At 37.6% G+C, this 15,531-nt stretch overlaps 1 protein-coding gene across 27 annotated transcripts in view; it reads left to right on the top strand.

Moving 5' to 3' along the window:
- Positions 1-15,531, top strand: part of DST (dystonin) — a 503,266-nt gene that overhangs the window by 463,860 nt on the left and 23,875 nt on the right. For all 27 annotated transcript variants that reach the window (XM_045057678.1, XM_019830761.3, XM_019830760.3 and 24 more), the window contains 9 exons: positions 317-445; positions 2,466-2,633; positions 3,470-3,625; positions 3,827-4,033; positions 7,348-7,467; positions 10,256-10,425; positions 12,084-12,243; positions 14,647-14,841; positions 15,338-15,466. In XM_045057678.1, the coding sequence (XP_044913613.1) occupies positions 317-445; positions 2,466-2,633; positions 3,470-3,625; positions 3,827-4,033; positions 7,348-7,467; positions 10,256-10,425; positions 12,084-12,243; positions 14,647-14,841; positions 15,338-15,466 (1,434 nt within the window). The remainder of the gene's footprint in view (positions 1-316; positions 446-2,465; positions 2,634-3,469; positions 3,626-3,826; positions 4,034-7,347; positions 7,468-10,255; positions 10,426-12,083; positions 12,244-14,646; positions 14,842-15,337; positions 15,467-15,531) is intronic.

The raw sequence follows: 15,531 nt of genomic DNA, 5'->3' as shown, positions 1-15,531 counted from the left end.
GCCTTCCAGACCAAAGTAGTATGGAATTCTTTCGTTGGTTTGCAGACCCTGTTTAATTTGTGTACCGTGGGAGAGGAGTAAAAATAAGTGGGATAAAGAACACAGCAGATGAGAAGGCAGCCCTCTGGCTCTTAGTGTAATAGTCTTATCCGCCAGAGCTCTCACCATGAAGAGAGGCAAGGCAAATCCACTTGCACCTGCCTGTTGTTAAGAACGCAGAGAGAGGCTTAGCAGGCCGGGCTCCCTCAGACATTGTTTTCTCCTTAAAAGTGACAATGTGTTTATGGCCCAGACTTAAAATTCTGTATCACTCCAGGCCAAAGGGTTCCATGGTGAGATTGAGGATTTGCAGCAGTGGCTGACGGACACGGAGCGTCATCTGTTAGCCTCCAAACCTCTGGGGGGGTTACCGGAAACAGCCAGGGAGCAGCTTAATGCCCACCTGGTAAGTATATTATTTCCTACAGCTCTAGCCTCAGAGTAAGAAAGACACTGACCATTTTGTGTGGGTCCTGGTGACCAATAAATTGTGGGACAAAGTTTAAAGGATATACAGTTTTACAGCAGAAATCTTTATGTGTAAGTGCTAGAAACACCATTTATTGATTAAATTTTTCAAGTCAGAACTTATTCTTTATTTCAGAGATGAGTGTGCCAGAAGTACCTAGAAGTCTAGGTATTTTTTAGAAGCTAATTTGCCCCATAAAATGATGAACTTGTATGGATAGTAATAAAACGTTGTGTAAATTATAAACTGTTGTACCTTCAGTGAAAAGAAAAATCCCGAAAGCCGTCAGAATTGACTTAAAAATTATTGCTATAAGCATGATACTCCCGTCTAGTTTCATGGAAGGCTGGAAAATATATTCTTGTTCTGTTCAACAGTGACTTGTTTATTTGTTTTACTTTCTTAAGTTTATTTATTTTGAGTGAGAGAGACAGAGAGAGAGAGAGAGAGAGAGAGAGTGTGTGTGTGTGTGTGTGTGTGTGTGTGAGAGAGAGAGAGAGAGAGAGAGAGAGAGAGAGAGAGAGAGAGAGAGAGAATGGGGGAGGGGCAGAGAGAGAGGGAGACAGAATCTCAAGCTGGCTTTGCACCCTCAGTGCAGAGCCTCACGGTGGGGCTCAAACTTGGAGACTTTGAGATCATGACCTGAGCCGAAAACAGGAGTCAGAGGCTTAACCGACTGAACCACCCAGGCACCCCTGTTTGTTTGTTTTAATGGTGATAGGGCTGTATCTTCAACTTCACACCTATATGAGCTGTGAACAAGGGGAGGCTTCTGTTTAGTTCATTGTCCAGTGGGAACATTGTGCCTATGGGCTGTTCCCACCCAGATTCTGTGGCACTGTCCACTCTTAAAAGAGGAAAAAATAATGAAACTTGAGACTCTGGCTTTCTTTCACAGAAATGGAGACTGACAAATTGAATTTAGACTTTGATTTCTTGGCATTTCCTATTCATTTACATTATAATTCAGGTTTAGAAGTTTTAAGATAAAACAGTCTGTTTCATATTTTGAAAACTAATCCTCTTTTATACTTGTGAATTTGCATCAGAAAGTTTTTTTTTAATATTCAAGTGCTGACAATTAGTATCTTGAGAAATAAGAGTAGATATGCTTGGGGATTGGGCAAAAGAAATGGGCCATTATACATCCAAGCCTGTGTTCTTTATCAGATGTCCAATGTTGTTGTGAGAGCTTATTGAAACCACACTTGGTTGTAAATAATTTTGAATTTGGGGATTTGGATAGGAAGTAACCATCACACAGGTGTTGTGGAGAACTGGTCTTAAGTTTTTACATGAATGTAACTCTTGTTTTGATATTAAATTCTGAATTTGTTTTCATAATTTTTTTGTATTCTCTGTAGAAGAAATACATTGCATTCCAGTTGAAAGCTTTAAAGATGTTATAAATGAGAGTAATATTCATAGTATCCTGAATTTGTCTTTTGTGATTCCAAAGTCCGAACAATCAACTTAAAATATCTTACTGTATTGAGCCTTCACTTTCTATTCGTTGTGTGCCTTCTGAGCACAGAAATAAACTATCCCAAAAATTATTATAGCCACTGTCATAGTCTGAGGTGAGACTTAGAAAGCCCATGTTACAGAGAAGGAAAACAAGGCTCAGAGAAGTTAATCACTTGCTCGGGGTCACCGAGCTGATTGGTTACTGCACAGTGAAACCTTTCTTGATAACATAAAAGTTACTTACCAACTTTACCATGCTGGACTGAATTGATAATGATAGCACCATTTCTGAGATTTCTGGCAGACAGATATGTCTACAGGCTTAGGTGCTGTTTTAATATAGTGAAATATTTGAATGTGTCACAGTTATTCTGTATGTTAGATAAAGGTGACTATATGATGAGGGGCTTGGGATTGATGACCTGGGAAAGGAACTCTTAGATTTTATTCTCTTAAAAATGATTTAACTTGGGGGGATATCTTAATGTAGGAAATCTGTGCTGCCTTTGATGTTAAAGAAGAAACATACAAAAGTCTGATGCAGAAAGGCCAGCAGATGCTTGCAAGATGCCCCAAATCTGCAGAGACAATTGACCAAGACATAAATAACTTGAAAGAAAAATGGGAATCGGTGGAAACCAAACTCAATGAAAGGAAAGTATGTGCTTTAATTAATGTAATAGAATGAATATTTTATTTCATGAGATTTACTTAATCTCTGAGTAGAATTAGCAGTGGAACTTTTAATGACCCCATGTTTAAATTTTCTTTGTATACATTTGGAGGTATCATGGGGTCAATTGAAAATAGTATTCTCTTTCACACAGGAGGATAGAGTTAAAGCAGTCTGTTCCAACACAGATCATAGATCAAGTGTTTCTAGGTGTATTTTTAAATTTGTGAAACCACTCGAATTCTGGATTGTTAAATAATTCTAATCACACTTACTTATGTATATAGTGGGAAGGGAAAGAGGGAGGTCAAGAGAGTGAGATGATTGTGTATATAATAAGCACTTCCATGACAAAAGTCCATGAAAAGGGATTAAAAATATCACTGTTTAATGCTACAAGAATAATGATAGGCGAGGAATACTAGATTGTATTCCCTCACTGACAGACCATAATGTATATATATTTCACGTCAGTTTGACCCCCCAGATTAATCATGTGAATGTCAAGTTTTCTTTTTCTATAAAGATATAAAAGACATCTGTTTAGTAATTGCATTCTGTGGTTCATTGACCTCAAATCACAATTTTAGTGTATATCAGATTATTTTTAGCTGCAGGGAGATCTTCTCACTATACTAAAAGGGGTTTGGTTTGCCATTATTTTAGTGAAGGCCCATTATACTCATAAACTGTTTAGGTAATACAGAAATACAGATTAGGTATAAAGAAAGGGTGGATGGGAAGGAAATCTGCCAGAGAGTGGTTAAACTGGGGGGAAGACACTTAACTATCATCAAATACTAAATGATCTGCCTTTGCAGACTAAACTGGAAGAGGCCCTCAACTTGGCAATGGAGTTCCATAATTCCCTCCAAGACTTCATCAACTGGCTAACCCAGGCTGAACAGACCCTAAATGTAGCTTCTCGGCCAAGTCTTATCTTGGACACAGTCTTGTTTCAAATCGATGAACACAAGGTATGATGTAACTCAGATGGATAGTATTCTTATTTCAGACCTTTTTAGACCACAGACTGTTTTCATGTCAGAAGTATGAATTTGGTAGTTTAGAAACTTTATTTTGTCCTTTAAAATGGTTTCAGCTTATGACACCAGAAGCACTTATAAAACAGAACAGTTTTTCATGTGTTTCTAATTCCACCCTTCTTTTTGGGAAAGGTCTTCGCCAATGAAGTAAATTCTCACCGTGAGCAGATAATAGAGCTGGACAAAACTGGGACCCACCTGAAGTATTTCAGTCAGAAACAAGACGTTGTCCTAATTAAGAATCTACTGATCAGTGTACAAAGTCGGTGGGAAAAAGTGGTTCAGCGGTTAGTAGAAAGAGGGAGATCTTTGGATGATGCAAGGAAAAGAGCCAAGCAGGTAAACCTTTCTAAACTAGTCAATAAATCGGTTCTAGGTATTGAAATATATATGATGACATTCAAGTACTTTTATTGTAGGCTGTATTGGTTGTAACAATCATGGCACAGGGCCAAGGTGTTTATATCCGAAAAAGGCCTAAGTTTCAATGATAACATCATGTTTTGCCCTAGCACCTTCTGGTCCTGGGGACTAATCTTGAAAAGACTGATTATAGCTTGGCTTCATAGACCCACTGTTACTAAGATCCAGAAAGAGGCTCAAGTTTTTTGTTACTGGTTTGTTTGTTTTTTTCCTTTGTGCTTGCAGTCTCCACTCTCATAGCTGGAGTAAGTCATCAGACTTTAGTATATTGCTACTTGTGTTTAGTCCTAAGCCAGACTTTGTCCACAAACTCTGAGGGCTGAGAGGCAGACACCGGCCCTCCAGACAGCTTCTTGATAGGGCTGATTCTGTGTCTAAGCTGCTCGGTACTCCTCACCTTTCTGAATCTTTACGCTTGTTGACAAGCTCTCATTTCTTCTCTGGTATTTTGATACAGTTCCACCCTGCTTTTATTTTTTTATTTTTTATTTTTTTCAATATATGAAGTTTATTGTCAAATTGGTTTCCATACAACACCCAGTGCTCATCCCAAAAAGTGCCCTCCTCAGTACCCATCACCCACCCTCCCCTCCCTCCCACCCCCCATCAATCCTCAGTTTGTTCTCAGTTTTTAAGAGTCTCTTATGCTTTGGCTCTCTTCCACTCTAACCTCTTTTTTTTTTTTTTTTTCCTTCCCCTCCCCCATGGGTTTCTGTTAAGTTTCTCAGGATCCACATAAGAGTGAAACCATATGGTATCTGTCTTTCTCTGTATGGCTTATTTCACTTAGCATCACACTCTCCAGTTCCATCCACGTTGCTACAAAGGGCCATATTTCATTCTTTCTCATTGCCACGTAGTACTCCATTGTGTATATAAACCACAATTTCTTTATCCATTCATCAGTTGATGGACATTTAGGCTCTTTCCATAATTTGGCTATTGTTGAGAGTGCTGCTATAAACATTGGGGTACAAGTGCCCCTACGCGTCAGTACTCCTGTATCCCTTGGGTAAATTCCTGGCAGTGCTATTGCTGTCCACCCTGCTTTTAAATGAATTGTTTGAACCTTTTAAGGCTTCTTTTTTCCTTTTTCTTTTCATCTAGAGAATCTCACGGGTCTCACAAGGAACTCCCCTAACTCTCTTCACCTACTATTAATATGCCATTCTTAGGCTAAACACAAAAAAGAAGTAGAATTATGTGTCTCTGTACTCTGGGAGAGAGATGTGCTCACCTTGTTTGGCAACTATCTTTGAATTTTACTAGAAACTCTGTGTAACGTTGAGGCTGAATTTTATAATGAGTCTTTTTGCCCCATTCAGTTCCATGTTTCTGTAATTGGTATTGGACTCCATTCTTCTGGGGATCCAGGCTCAGTTGGGTGATGTAAAAGATGTCTGGGAGTCAAATGTTTCTGTGATTAATGCTCTCAGCATACATTTGTTAAAAGCTTAGAAATGACAAATTGCATTGTTGTAGGATTACATGCCGTATTATTTCTTTTTTTGAGTGGGATGTATGATGTGTTCAATGTTATCAGTGAGACTGTGGAATAGAATCAGTCTCTTCTTGTTTTTATGAGACAGTATTAATGATAAGCCTGACATTCTTCTCTGCACCGAGCAGTGTCCTCGGTAGTATGGGCATTTCTTGAGTTATGAACATCTAATTTATAGAAGTCTTTCTCCTTTCTCCATGTTGTCAATTTTATTTTCTCATTTGGCTTAATCTGTAAGAATTTTCTACTGCTTTTAGATACAAAAGTATGGCATTTCTTGTATTTATGTGGCTTAAAAATAGTTTTTAAAGCAGGACAAGTCTTAGAACCTGTGCGTTTGTATCATTAAACTTACCATCTGTTATAGCCTATATTAATTGTGGTAAGACCACCAAACACTGCGACTGTTTCTTTATTTCTTACTATCCTACTTTCTTAGTTTGGGGCTCAGATGTTTATCATAGTTCTCTGATTTTGGCGGTTTATATGCCTCTTCTGGCCTCTTTATTTTTGTATTTAAATTGATTGGAGTTGTGGGAAGGAGGGGTCAGGAGAGCAGGTTTGTGATGAGGTGATCTCAGCGGGCGCTGCCAGCTTTGTGATCCCGTGCTCTTATTGTGCTGATTGTTACATGTCTTCTTGTTATTTCTTTATTACTGTGCTTTGATATAAAGCAGATTTTATTTTGATTACTTCTGTTTTTGTTATGTATCCGTTCACTTAAGTTTATTATGAGAAATAATTTATAACCAATTTCACAATTTGGGATCCAAAAATAGTACCCGCTAGTTCTCTGTGATAAACAGAAAAGAGACTGTGGCTGAAGCCAAGTATACATAGCACCAGAATATTGCAAAATCATGGAGGCCAAAGAGAATTCTATCTTGTTAGAATTCAAGTGATGTGGGTGCTCTTACATATAAAACCAGTAAGTGAGGCCCAGGCGTTAAGTTGAGGATTTTGGGAGTAGCAGTAAAGATACTGAACGCCTTTTGTATTAAATAGGAATGTTATGGACTTCTATTGTTGTTATTCTTTTACTTTTTAAGGCGAGCTTATTAACTTTATCCTTTGTCTTTCTCTTTTTGTTCCTATTATACCTTAACATGGGAATTAAACACCTTAGAAGTAAACCTAGATTTGTTGGTGACAGCAGTGGGCAAATCAAATTCTCTTGAGAGTTTACGTTAATTGCTAAGCAGAAGGAAAGGGAGGGAAATTCTCCCTGGTGTTCCCTGTTTCTAGGCTCATTTCTATTTTTGTTAAAGTTTATATGTTTCAATGAGTTACAACAAAGTGACCGTGAGGGCCCGACCACAGAAGCCAAGAGTTAGTAAGACATGGCGAATCCAATAAAGCTACTACTTTCTTCTTTTTTAGGGGAAATTTGAATTAAGTATTTTAAACATTTTTATTAATACTAATTCCTATTTTGTTTATTTTATTTTTTTAATGTTTATTATTTTTGAGAGAGAGAGAGACACAGAGAGAGCAAGCAGGGAAGGGGCAGAGAGAGGGAGACACAGAATCTGAAGCAGACTCCAGGCTCTGAGCTGTCAGCACAGAGCCCAACACAGGGCTCGAACTCACAGACTGCGAGATCATGACCTGAGCTGCAGTAGCCGCCCAACTGACTGAGCCACGCAGGCGCCCCTATTAATTTCTATTTTAAAAATATAGGGAGCATACCAGGAAATTCTCTGGATTGAGATGTGTATTTCTTTTACAGTTCCATGAAGCTTGGAGTAAACTTATGGAGTGGCTAGAGGAGTCAGAGAAGTCTTTGGATTCTGAACTGGAAATTGCCAATGATCCAGACAAGATAAAAACACAGCTTGCACAGCATAAGGTGGGTCTATAATTAGGAATAGCATATATGTCATTCTGTATCTCAAGATCACCTTTTAAATCCTTACTTGGTTGTGTATTTATTCATCACTAGAAAAAAAAAAAAAGGTGTCCTCTGTGGACCTCTGTTAAATTTAAAACCAGCTGCCCATCACATTGGTCAAGTAGCAATAGTATCTTTACTCTCTGCTGACCATCCCACCATCATTCTAGGATTACTGTTAACAAAAAATATACAAAATTAAAGCTGGCAGTGTTCTACAATCTAGAACTTAAAAGATTGAGAGGGGGTCAAGTGTTGGCGTCTCAATTTTTCACTTATCTGTCTTGTCTTGTAATTTCTTTCATAGACCAAATGCTATGCAGAAGATAATTTTATAGCAAAAAGTAATATAAATTTTGCCATATAGATTCTTTCAAACAGTTATGTGGGGAAAATTGGTTGCCTCTGCACAAACTGGTGTTTTGTTGTGTATATGTGGTATATGAAATTCTATCCTTACCCTCAAAGACATAGAGTCAGTGGCTTCCTTATGTAGACTAGAAGATGCAGAAACATATTATTTTATATTTTCTGCCTTTTATATTCCTACTACATTGCATTCAAAGAACATCCCCGCCCCCCCATCTTTCTCAACTCTTTTGAATTTGGGTCTGTCATTCTGGTTATAAAGTGATCATCAGCCTTCAGGGTGAGTGCAGTAGATAAAAGGAGAGTGGTTCCTGCAAAAACTATAAAGTTTTAAGCATCTATCTATCTATCTATCTATCTATCTATCTATCTATCATCTATTATTGCTTGACACATGATAATTTTTGAAAGCTGGAAAAAATGGGGTGATGTAAGGTTTATCATCATCAGAAAATTCTAGCCATCATATTCATACCGATTGATAGCTTCCATGCTGGTTGTTAAGTCACCTCGGGAGGTCACGATCCTAGGATGACAGAAAGAAGCTGTTCTTTGACTAGCTGAGGGCGTGTGAGTGGCTCATTCTGCTGGCACCCTCTACCTGTGAGCTGCCACCATGTTCAGTACTGAGAGCACAGTGAGGGGGAGCAGCACCTTCCTTCCTTCCCCTGATGGAGAAACGAGAGCCTCCTTCTCAAAATACACTGCCTGTTTGAACTTGAACATAGATATCATGTCATGGAGTCTTAGGAAAGTATATTGTGTGTTTAAGTTGGAGAATCCTAGAAATAAAAATATGTGAGGAACCCTTCTAGATCCTCTCTTTTTCCTGATGTGACTTGTTATCAAAGTCAGCATTTGTCTGAGATAAGGGTACAAGGCACATGAAGCCAATTTTAAAATAAGTCTTTTCTTTCCTCTTTTGGCTATTTTTCTGTCTTTAAAGAGTGTTCATCTATCCTGTATTCAGCTGTAACATTTTTTTATGTATCTTCTTTTTTGAGGAAAATTTGTCAATGCCATGATTCTAAAACTAATATTCTATTTAGAATAACAAGAAAAAATAATAATTACAGAAAGCAAACTTTAGAAATAGTGTGGTATTGTAATAGTGTTTATTGCTAAAAAAAAAAAAATCCCAGGTGTTGTGGCCTCCTATTATAAGACCAAGTAAATATCTTAGTCATAATAAGACACCTAAAGTGTCTGGGTTTTAAAGGCAATAAAAATGCATTAGGTAATGATACCCAAGATTATTTTAGAAAATTATACATTTGCATAGCATTTTACTCTCTAAGGTGATTCTAATGTGCTACCAGGAGTTAGAATCACTGTGTTAGTGTTTCCATAATATGTTATGAGCTTGTAACATGCCCATGAAGTTGACCTTCCTTCCTTCCCATCTCTGAGATTGTATATGCAATAGCGGTGGTCTCATTCTTGCTATTACACACTTACAAACACACACAAAATGTAAGACGATAATGAGAGAGGCCTGCAAAGATGGTATCCCTACTTTAGAAAAGCTTTTAATTGAGTTGTGTAGACAGATTATATAATCCATCTTTCCCACACATAGAAATTTTCATACACAAACGTGCAGATTAACAATATAAAAAATAGGAAAGCATAGATGTCACATTAGCAGTATAGCTATTTGATACTGGAAAAGTAATCTGTAGATCTTGAGAGACGTTTGTAGGGCATCATAGTGGTGAGGAGGAGGGGTATAGGCTTGCCAAGGGGTGTGAATTGAAGGGGCAGTAGGTCGGAACATAGGAATCTTGAGATGTGGGTCTTATTTGCCCCTCACCCTGGCTCACAGATGAAATTATACGTATCATCATTGTAAACATCCAAAATGTGTGACAGCAGATCTAGTTGACCAAAACAAAACAAAACAAAACAAAACAACCAAAAACCCACAAACAAAAAACAAAACCTGTAGTAAATTTACACATTATGAGTCACTCTGTGTCCACATAGACCTTTATTTAGTTACTCATTGAGTGTTAACTACTTTTTCCTCTCCAAAATCTTGGGTTTCTCAATAGCAGATTAGCAATTCCATTTTATTATAACTAGTATACTATTTGTGGTTTATAGCTATGAAAGATTCAAGATTTGTTGTGCTTTGAAATCACTTACTTCATAATAGTAGGCTTCTGGGAAAAATAAGTTCTTCAGTTTGAAAATATAAGGATTCTTTTCTACCCTGGTGTGTTACTGTGTAGCCAGCAGCACTACACCATCTGACCTGTTTGCTGATGTCTTCCTCTGTTTCGATTCCTTTTACTAGGGATGCCTTTTGTGAGGTCTGTTACCTATTTAACAGTCCTAAGTAGAAATGCACATTGTTTTCCTGTTAAATATATAGGAGTTTCAGAAATCACTCGGAGCCAAGCATTCTGTCTATGACACCACCAACAGAACGGGACGTTCTCTGAAGGAGAAAACCTCCCTGGCTGATGACAACCTGAAACTGGATGACATGCTGAGTGAACTCAGAGACAAATGGGATACCATCTGTGGAAAATCTGTGGAAAGGTAAAATGTTCTTTAAGGCAGTTTGGTTACCTTGTAGGCTTCTTTCAAACATACAGTAGTGATGCTCTGTGGGAACTTTCTAGGAACCTAAGAAGTTGTTTCTTCTCTCTAATGCCCCACTTACACAGTATCTGCACGGAGAAGGCTTTGTTGTTCATTTTTACTTATTTTTAACTCCTCAGTTCACTCAAAAGTTGGTATCATTCTCTAAGCGTATTATCTGATACCTGACTTGCTGTTGTTTTCCATAAGCTAATTTCCATGTAACTACTGGGATGGTCTCTTTAAAAAATAAGTTTGGTCTTATCATTTCCCTTCCTCATACCTTTTAGGAACTTACTATACCTTGAGTGTGAGCCAAAACACAGGCTCCTTTATGTGTCGTGCAAGGTCCTACCAATCTGATCCCAGTGTTCGCTTCCAACTTCCATCTACTCCTTCCCAGTCTTCTTCCTCATTACACTTGAATCAGTTGAAATATGTAGTAGTGGAAGAATTCAAATATCTTAGAAATGTTTTCAAATATTTCATAGATCCATAGTCTAATTACTTTTGTCAGTATCAAGATTGAATGGAATATTATATTCTAATAATAAAATTATATTAGAAAAGGAAATTAAAATATATTCTAAAGAATATATGGAAGGAATATAGAAATTTGGGGGTTGGGTTTTAAAAAGCTTTAAAACCTGGGGCACCTGGGTGACTCAGTTGGTTAAGTGCCTGATTCTTGATTTCAGCTCAGGTCATGATCTCATGGTTCACTAGATCGAGCCTCTGGTCCAGCTCTGCATTGACAGCATAGAGCCTGTTTGGGATTCTCTTTCTCCCCTGCCTACTCGTGCTCTCCTTCTTTCTTAAGATAAATAAATAAACATTAAAAAAATATTTAAAACCTTCAAAATTAAAAGGTTATCTGCTTTTTTACTAAGTCATATAAATGACTTCGTGGCGGAGAGATACGTGAATACAAGGGGATGAAGATGGGGCAGGCTAGGACTATAGACAACATTTGGCAGATTGAGGGATGATGAAAATGTTCAGTTTCTTGATCATGATGATAGTTACATGAGTCTATACATGTGTTAAAATTCATAGACCTGTACACCCAGAAAAGTTAAGCTTACTGTATGATAATTTAAAATATAAAAAAAATTTAGGGGTGCCTAGAAGGCTTAGTCGGTTCAACATCTGACTCTCAATTTTGGCTCAGGTCATGATCTCATGGTTTGTGCGTTCAAGCCCTGCATTGGGCTCTGTGCTGGCAGCATGGAGCCTGCTTGGGATTCTTTCTCTCCCTCTTTCTCTGCCCCTCTCCATTCAGGCATGTTCTCTCTCAAAATAAATAAATAAACATTGAAACAATATATTAAAAAATTTTAAGGCATATATTTTTACGAAGAAACCAAAGGGCTATTGATTTCTAGAGGTGATGATGAGGGAATTTTCTGAGAACACATGCTATGTATTTAAGGAATAAAAAAGAAAATTTGAGAAAAGTTTTGTTATTTTCTAAGGAAAGCAAAGAAACAGCAGTGAGTACCAATATATTATTTTTTCTTTGAGTACTCTCAACCTTCATAAATGGATTTTAGATTTTCAGATATGTAGGGTGGCTTTTTTGTTGCTCACATTGATTTTTCCACCTTCTTCCTCAGACAAAACAAACTGGAGGAAGCCCTGTTATTTTCTGGACAATTCACCGATGCCTTGCAGGCCCTCATTGATTGGCTGTATCGAGTTGAACCCCAGCTGGCAGAAGACCAGCCTGTCCATGGAGACATTGATTTAGTGATGAATCTGATCGATAATCACAAGGTATCATTATCTGGGACATTTTATTTATCTCATTTGATTATCATGAGTATAGAAGAAAATGTAACCCCTTAACTCAGCCTTTTAAAAACTAGAGACTGCATATCATACTACATACCAGTCTTTAGTAATGATATATGTGTACCTACGAGCAGAATCAGGAAGCCAACTTTAAAAGTGAGTCAGAAAAGGTACTTTATCAGTGAGATACTTTTTTTTTCTTTTTTCAACTTCCAAATCTAAACCCTTTTAGAACTTAGAAAATGATTTTATTCTCTGGTGCTTCATGTTCCAAGAATGTTTTACAGTCTTTCATTATTCATGGAAAGAATTATGGAATATAATTTAAAATTCTTCATTCATTTACCCGGAACTTGGTCATTGCATAAGTGTATGGATTTGTAACATGATCTCTGGGGGTCAAGACAGGCTGCTTTTTTGTTTTTAAAAACTGTTTTAAACTTGCCCCTTTAACTGCAGCAATTGATGAGATAACAGTATATGCTGTGAGGGACTTGATTATTACTTCAGAAAAGTGGTTTCTTGCAACCTCCTGAAGGGTATTCAAAATTTTTGTGCCGGTAAAAAGGAATGTACAAGACATCCAGCTGATACGGAGTGTAAGGTCCTAAATTATGGTAAAACGTTGTATTACAACCTAAAGAACCTTGAAAACAACCTCGCGGGCACAGTACTAATGTGGAGTGGTGGTATCAGAGTAGACTTTATATACAGGTATCATACAGCACTGTATGTGAATCCGTGTTGTGTTTCTTTCTCTTCATTATTTTTGAGTTCAGGAAATTCATTTCCTTTTAAAATGTTTTCTTTATATTTCCCTAGCTATCCTGTTTTGATCTTACCTATTCCTTTTTAAATGGTTGGTCCTTTTCAGCATATTTATTTCCCCTCTCCTGGTTCTGTTATCTCATTATATCTATAAAAGAGTGTTACATTTGAATATTATCAAAAAATCAAAGAATAAATGAAGGACAGGGCTCAGGCCTACAGAAATCAAAAATTTTAAGTTTTGTTACTTGCCTGTATTGAAACAAATGTTTTGTGCATGATTAATATAAACTTTTTTATGCCCTGGCATTCATTCAATGAGTAATGAATAGTGTAATGTTACTTTTTACATAAATGCCATTTGTATAAACTCACTGTCTAAACATTTACTCCCTTCGGCACTTGCCAGGTTTTTTTATATATTAAAGGTCATCAAGAATGAGTTAATCATTCAGCATTAGTAATGCAATTGGAAGGCTCAGGCTTAAGTATACAAAGTACATTGGAAAGTCTTCTCAGAACTATTGGACTTGTCCTATCACAAACAGATTGTATAGACACTGTAGTTCCTATGCCTGTGTATGGATGTGTGTCTCTGTGTGTCTGTCTGTCTATCTGCAGGCACATCTCATTGAACACTATCAGAGTGAAATCAAGCAAAGAATTCATCACACTATGTTTGGTTTGTTTTAGATGGACTCCTTTTTATGAATGATTTGATTGTCAGAATAGAAACTCATGGATATAGCCAAAATTATAAAATGTGATTAGTGATACTCATTTGTGACCATTTTTTAGAAAAATAAGTTAACTTTATTCTATACATAACATTAGTTACTTGAAAGATCTAGCTGCATATACAGAATTTTGGATCAGAAATGAAGTACCCTGGGCTCATTTCTTGGATTACGTCTGTGGTCAAAGGAAGCCAGTTCAACTCCTGGCACCTCAGAGTTCATCAAAATTAGGCAAGGGGTTGGGGGAAGCTTTTCTTCCAAAATGACAAAGATTTAAGCCTCTATAGTTTGACATTCTAGGTTAGCTCTCAGGATACTGTGAAAGTTGAAGCCATGCTACAGAGAAGAAGACTGCATGGCAAGTCCCTGTACAATTCCCTGCCATTACCTCCAAAACCCCCATGTGACAGCCCAGGACTGCTTAGTCATTTGTTAGTCTGTTAGGTATGTTTATTAACTAAGAGTAATGAGGTAGCCAGCACATTCTAGGCACTTAGAGTAATGATTTGAGAGGAGCTGGGATGCCATACTAAAGAATCGTAGAAAAAAAAAAGAATTTGATTCTTTTGTGTAAACTGAAATAAAGAATAGCTGCCAATATTTAAATCCAGTGTGTCATTAAAAAAAATCGGGTTTGTTCACTCAGGAGAATGTTACAAGATTGAACAGATTTATACAAGACCGTGTTCTTGACAGTGCTCTGGTGGGAGCAGTGTGCCACGACTCAGCTTCTAAAGATTCTGTGAAAAGTGTGTGTCATTAAGCTGTAGATCTTAGAGATTGGTACATGATGTCATGTGTACGTATATTCCAAGCAGTGTCTTTTACTGGCTTGATTTTATAATTAAAAATTAATTTTTCTAAAAACATGGTCTTTTAGGCTTTCCAGAAAGAACTGGGGAAGAGGACCAGCAGCGTGCAGGCCCTGAAGCGCTCGGCACGAGAGCTCATAGAGGGCAGCCGAGACGACTCCTCCTGGGTCAAGGTCCAGATGCAGGAACTAAGCACACGCTGGGAGACTGTGTGTGCACTTTCTATATCAAAGCAGACCCGATTGGAAGCAGCCCTGCGTCAGGTAAATGTCATGCAAATTGCATCTGGACATAGTGAGAAAGGTTTCGAAGCCTCAACGAGAACTGCTCTTGTGAGGAACTGTTCCGTTCCCCCTTTTCTTAACTGGGACAGTCATGAGAAGGAGATTCTTAGAACGTCCTTGCCTTGGTCTTCCTGACAAGAATTTAAATTACTCACAGAGGAAGTTGCCTCATCTTTACATAGAAGTGCTGCTCTATTAATTTTTCAGCTTCAATGTGCAGTGGGCTGCCCTGTATCTAAAATCAGATTGTTCAAATGGTGAATTAATCTTCATATAGGCCTCTGTGATATATTAGAGGTATTACATTTGTAAAATGTAGTAGCACCATATATCTTTATCTTTTTAATGGGAATAATGCATATCATTAATCAGTTTAAGACTTTTTTTCACTGAGAAATCTATACTAACAAGCATATTTGGGGATCTTATTTGCGGGTGTGTGTGTGTGTGTGTGTGTGTGTGTGTGAACTATTAGGCAGAGGAATTTCACTCGGTGGTGCATGCCCTCCTGGAGTGGCTGGCCGAGGCGGAGCAAACCCTTCGTTTCCATGGCGCTCTCCCAGATGATGAGGATGCTCTTCGGACTCTCATTGATCAGCATAAAGTGAGTTATATAGATGCTAAGTAAAACTAAATGAGAAAATCAAGTAGACCCAGGATCATAAATAT

This window comes from Felis catus, chromosome B2 (genome assembly GCF_018350175.1).
Source record: "Felis catus isolate Fca126 chromosome B2, F.catus_Fca126_mat1.0, whole genome shotgun sequence".
In the NCBI taxonomy this organism is placed as follows: Eukaryota; Metazoa; Chordata; class Mammalia; order Carnivora; family Felidae; genus Felis; species Felis catus.
Note: the sequence above shows the minus strand (reverse complement) of the source record. Positions and strands in the feature narration are given on the sequence as shown.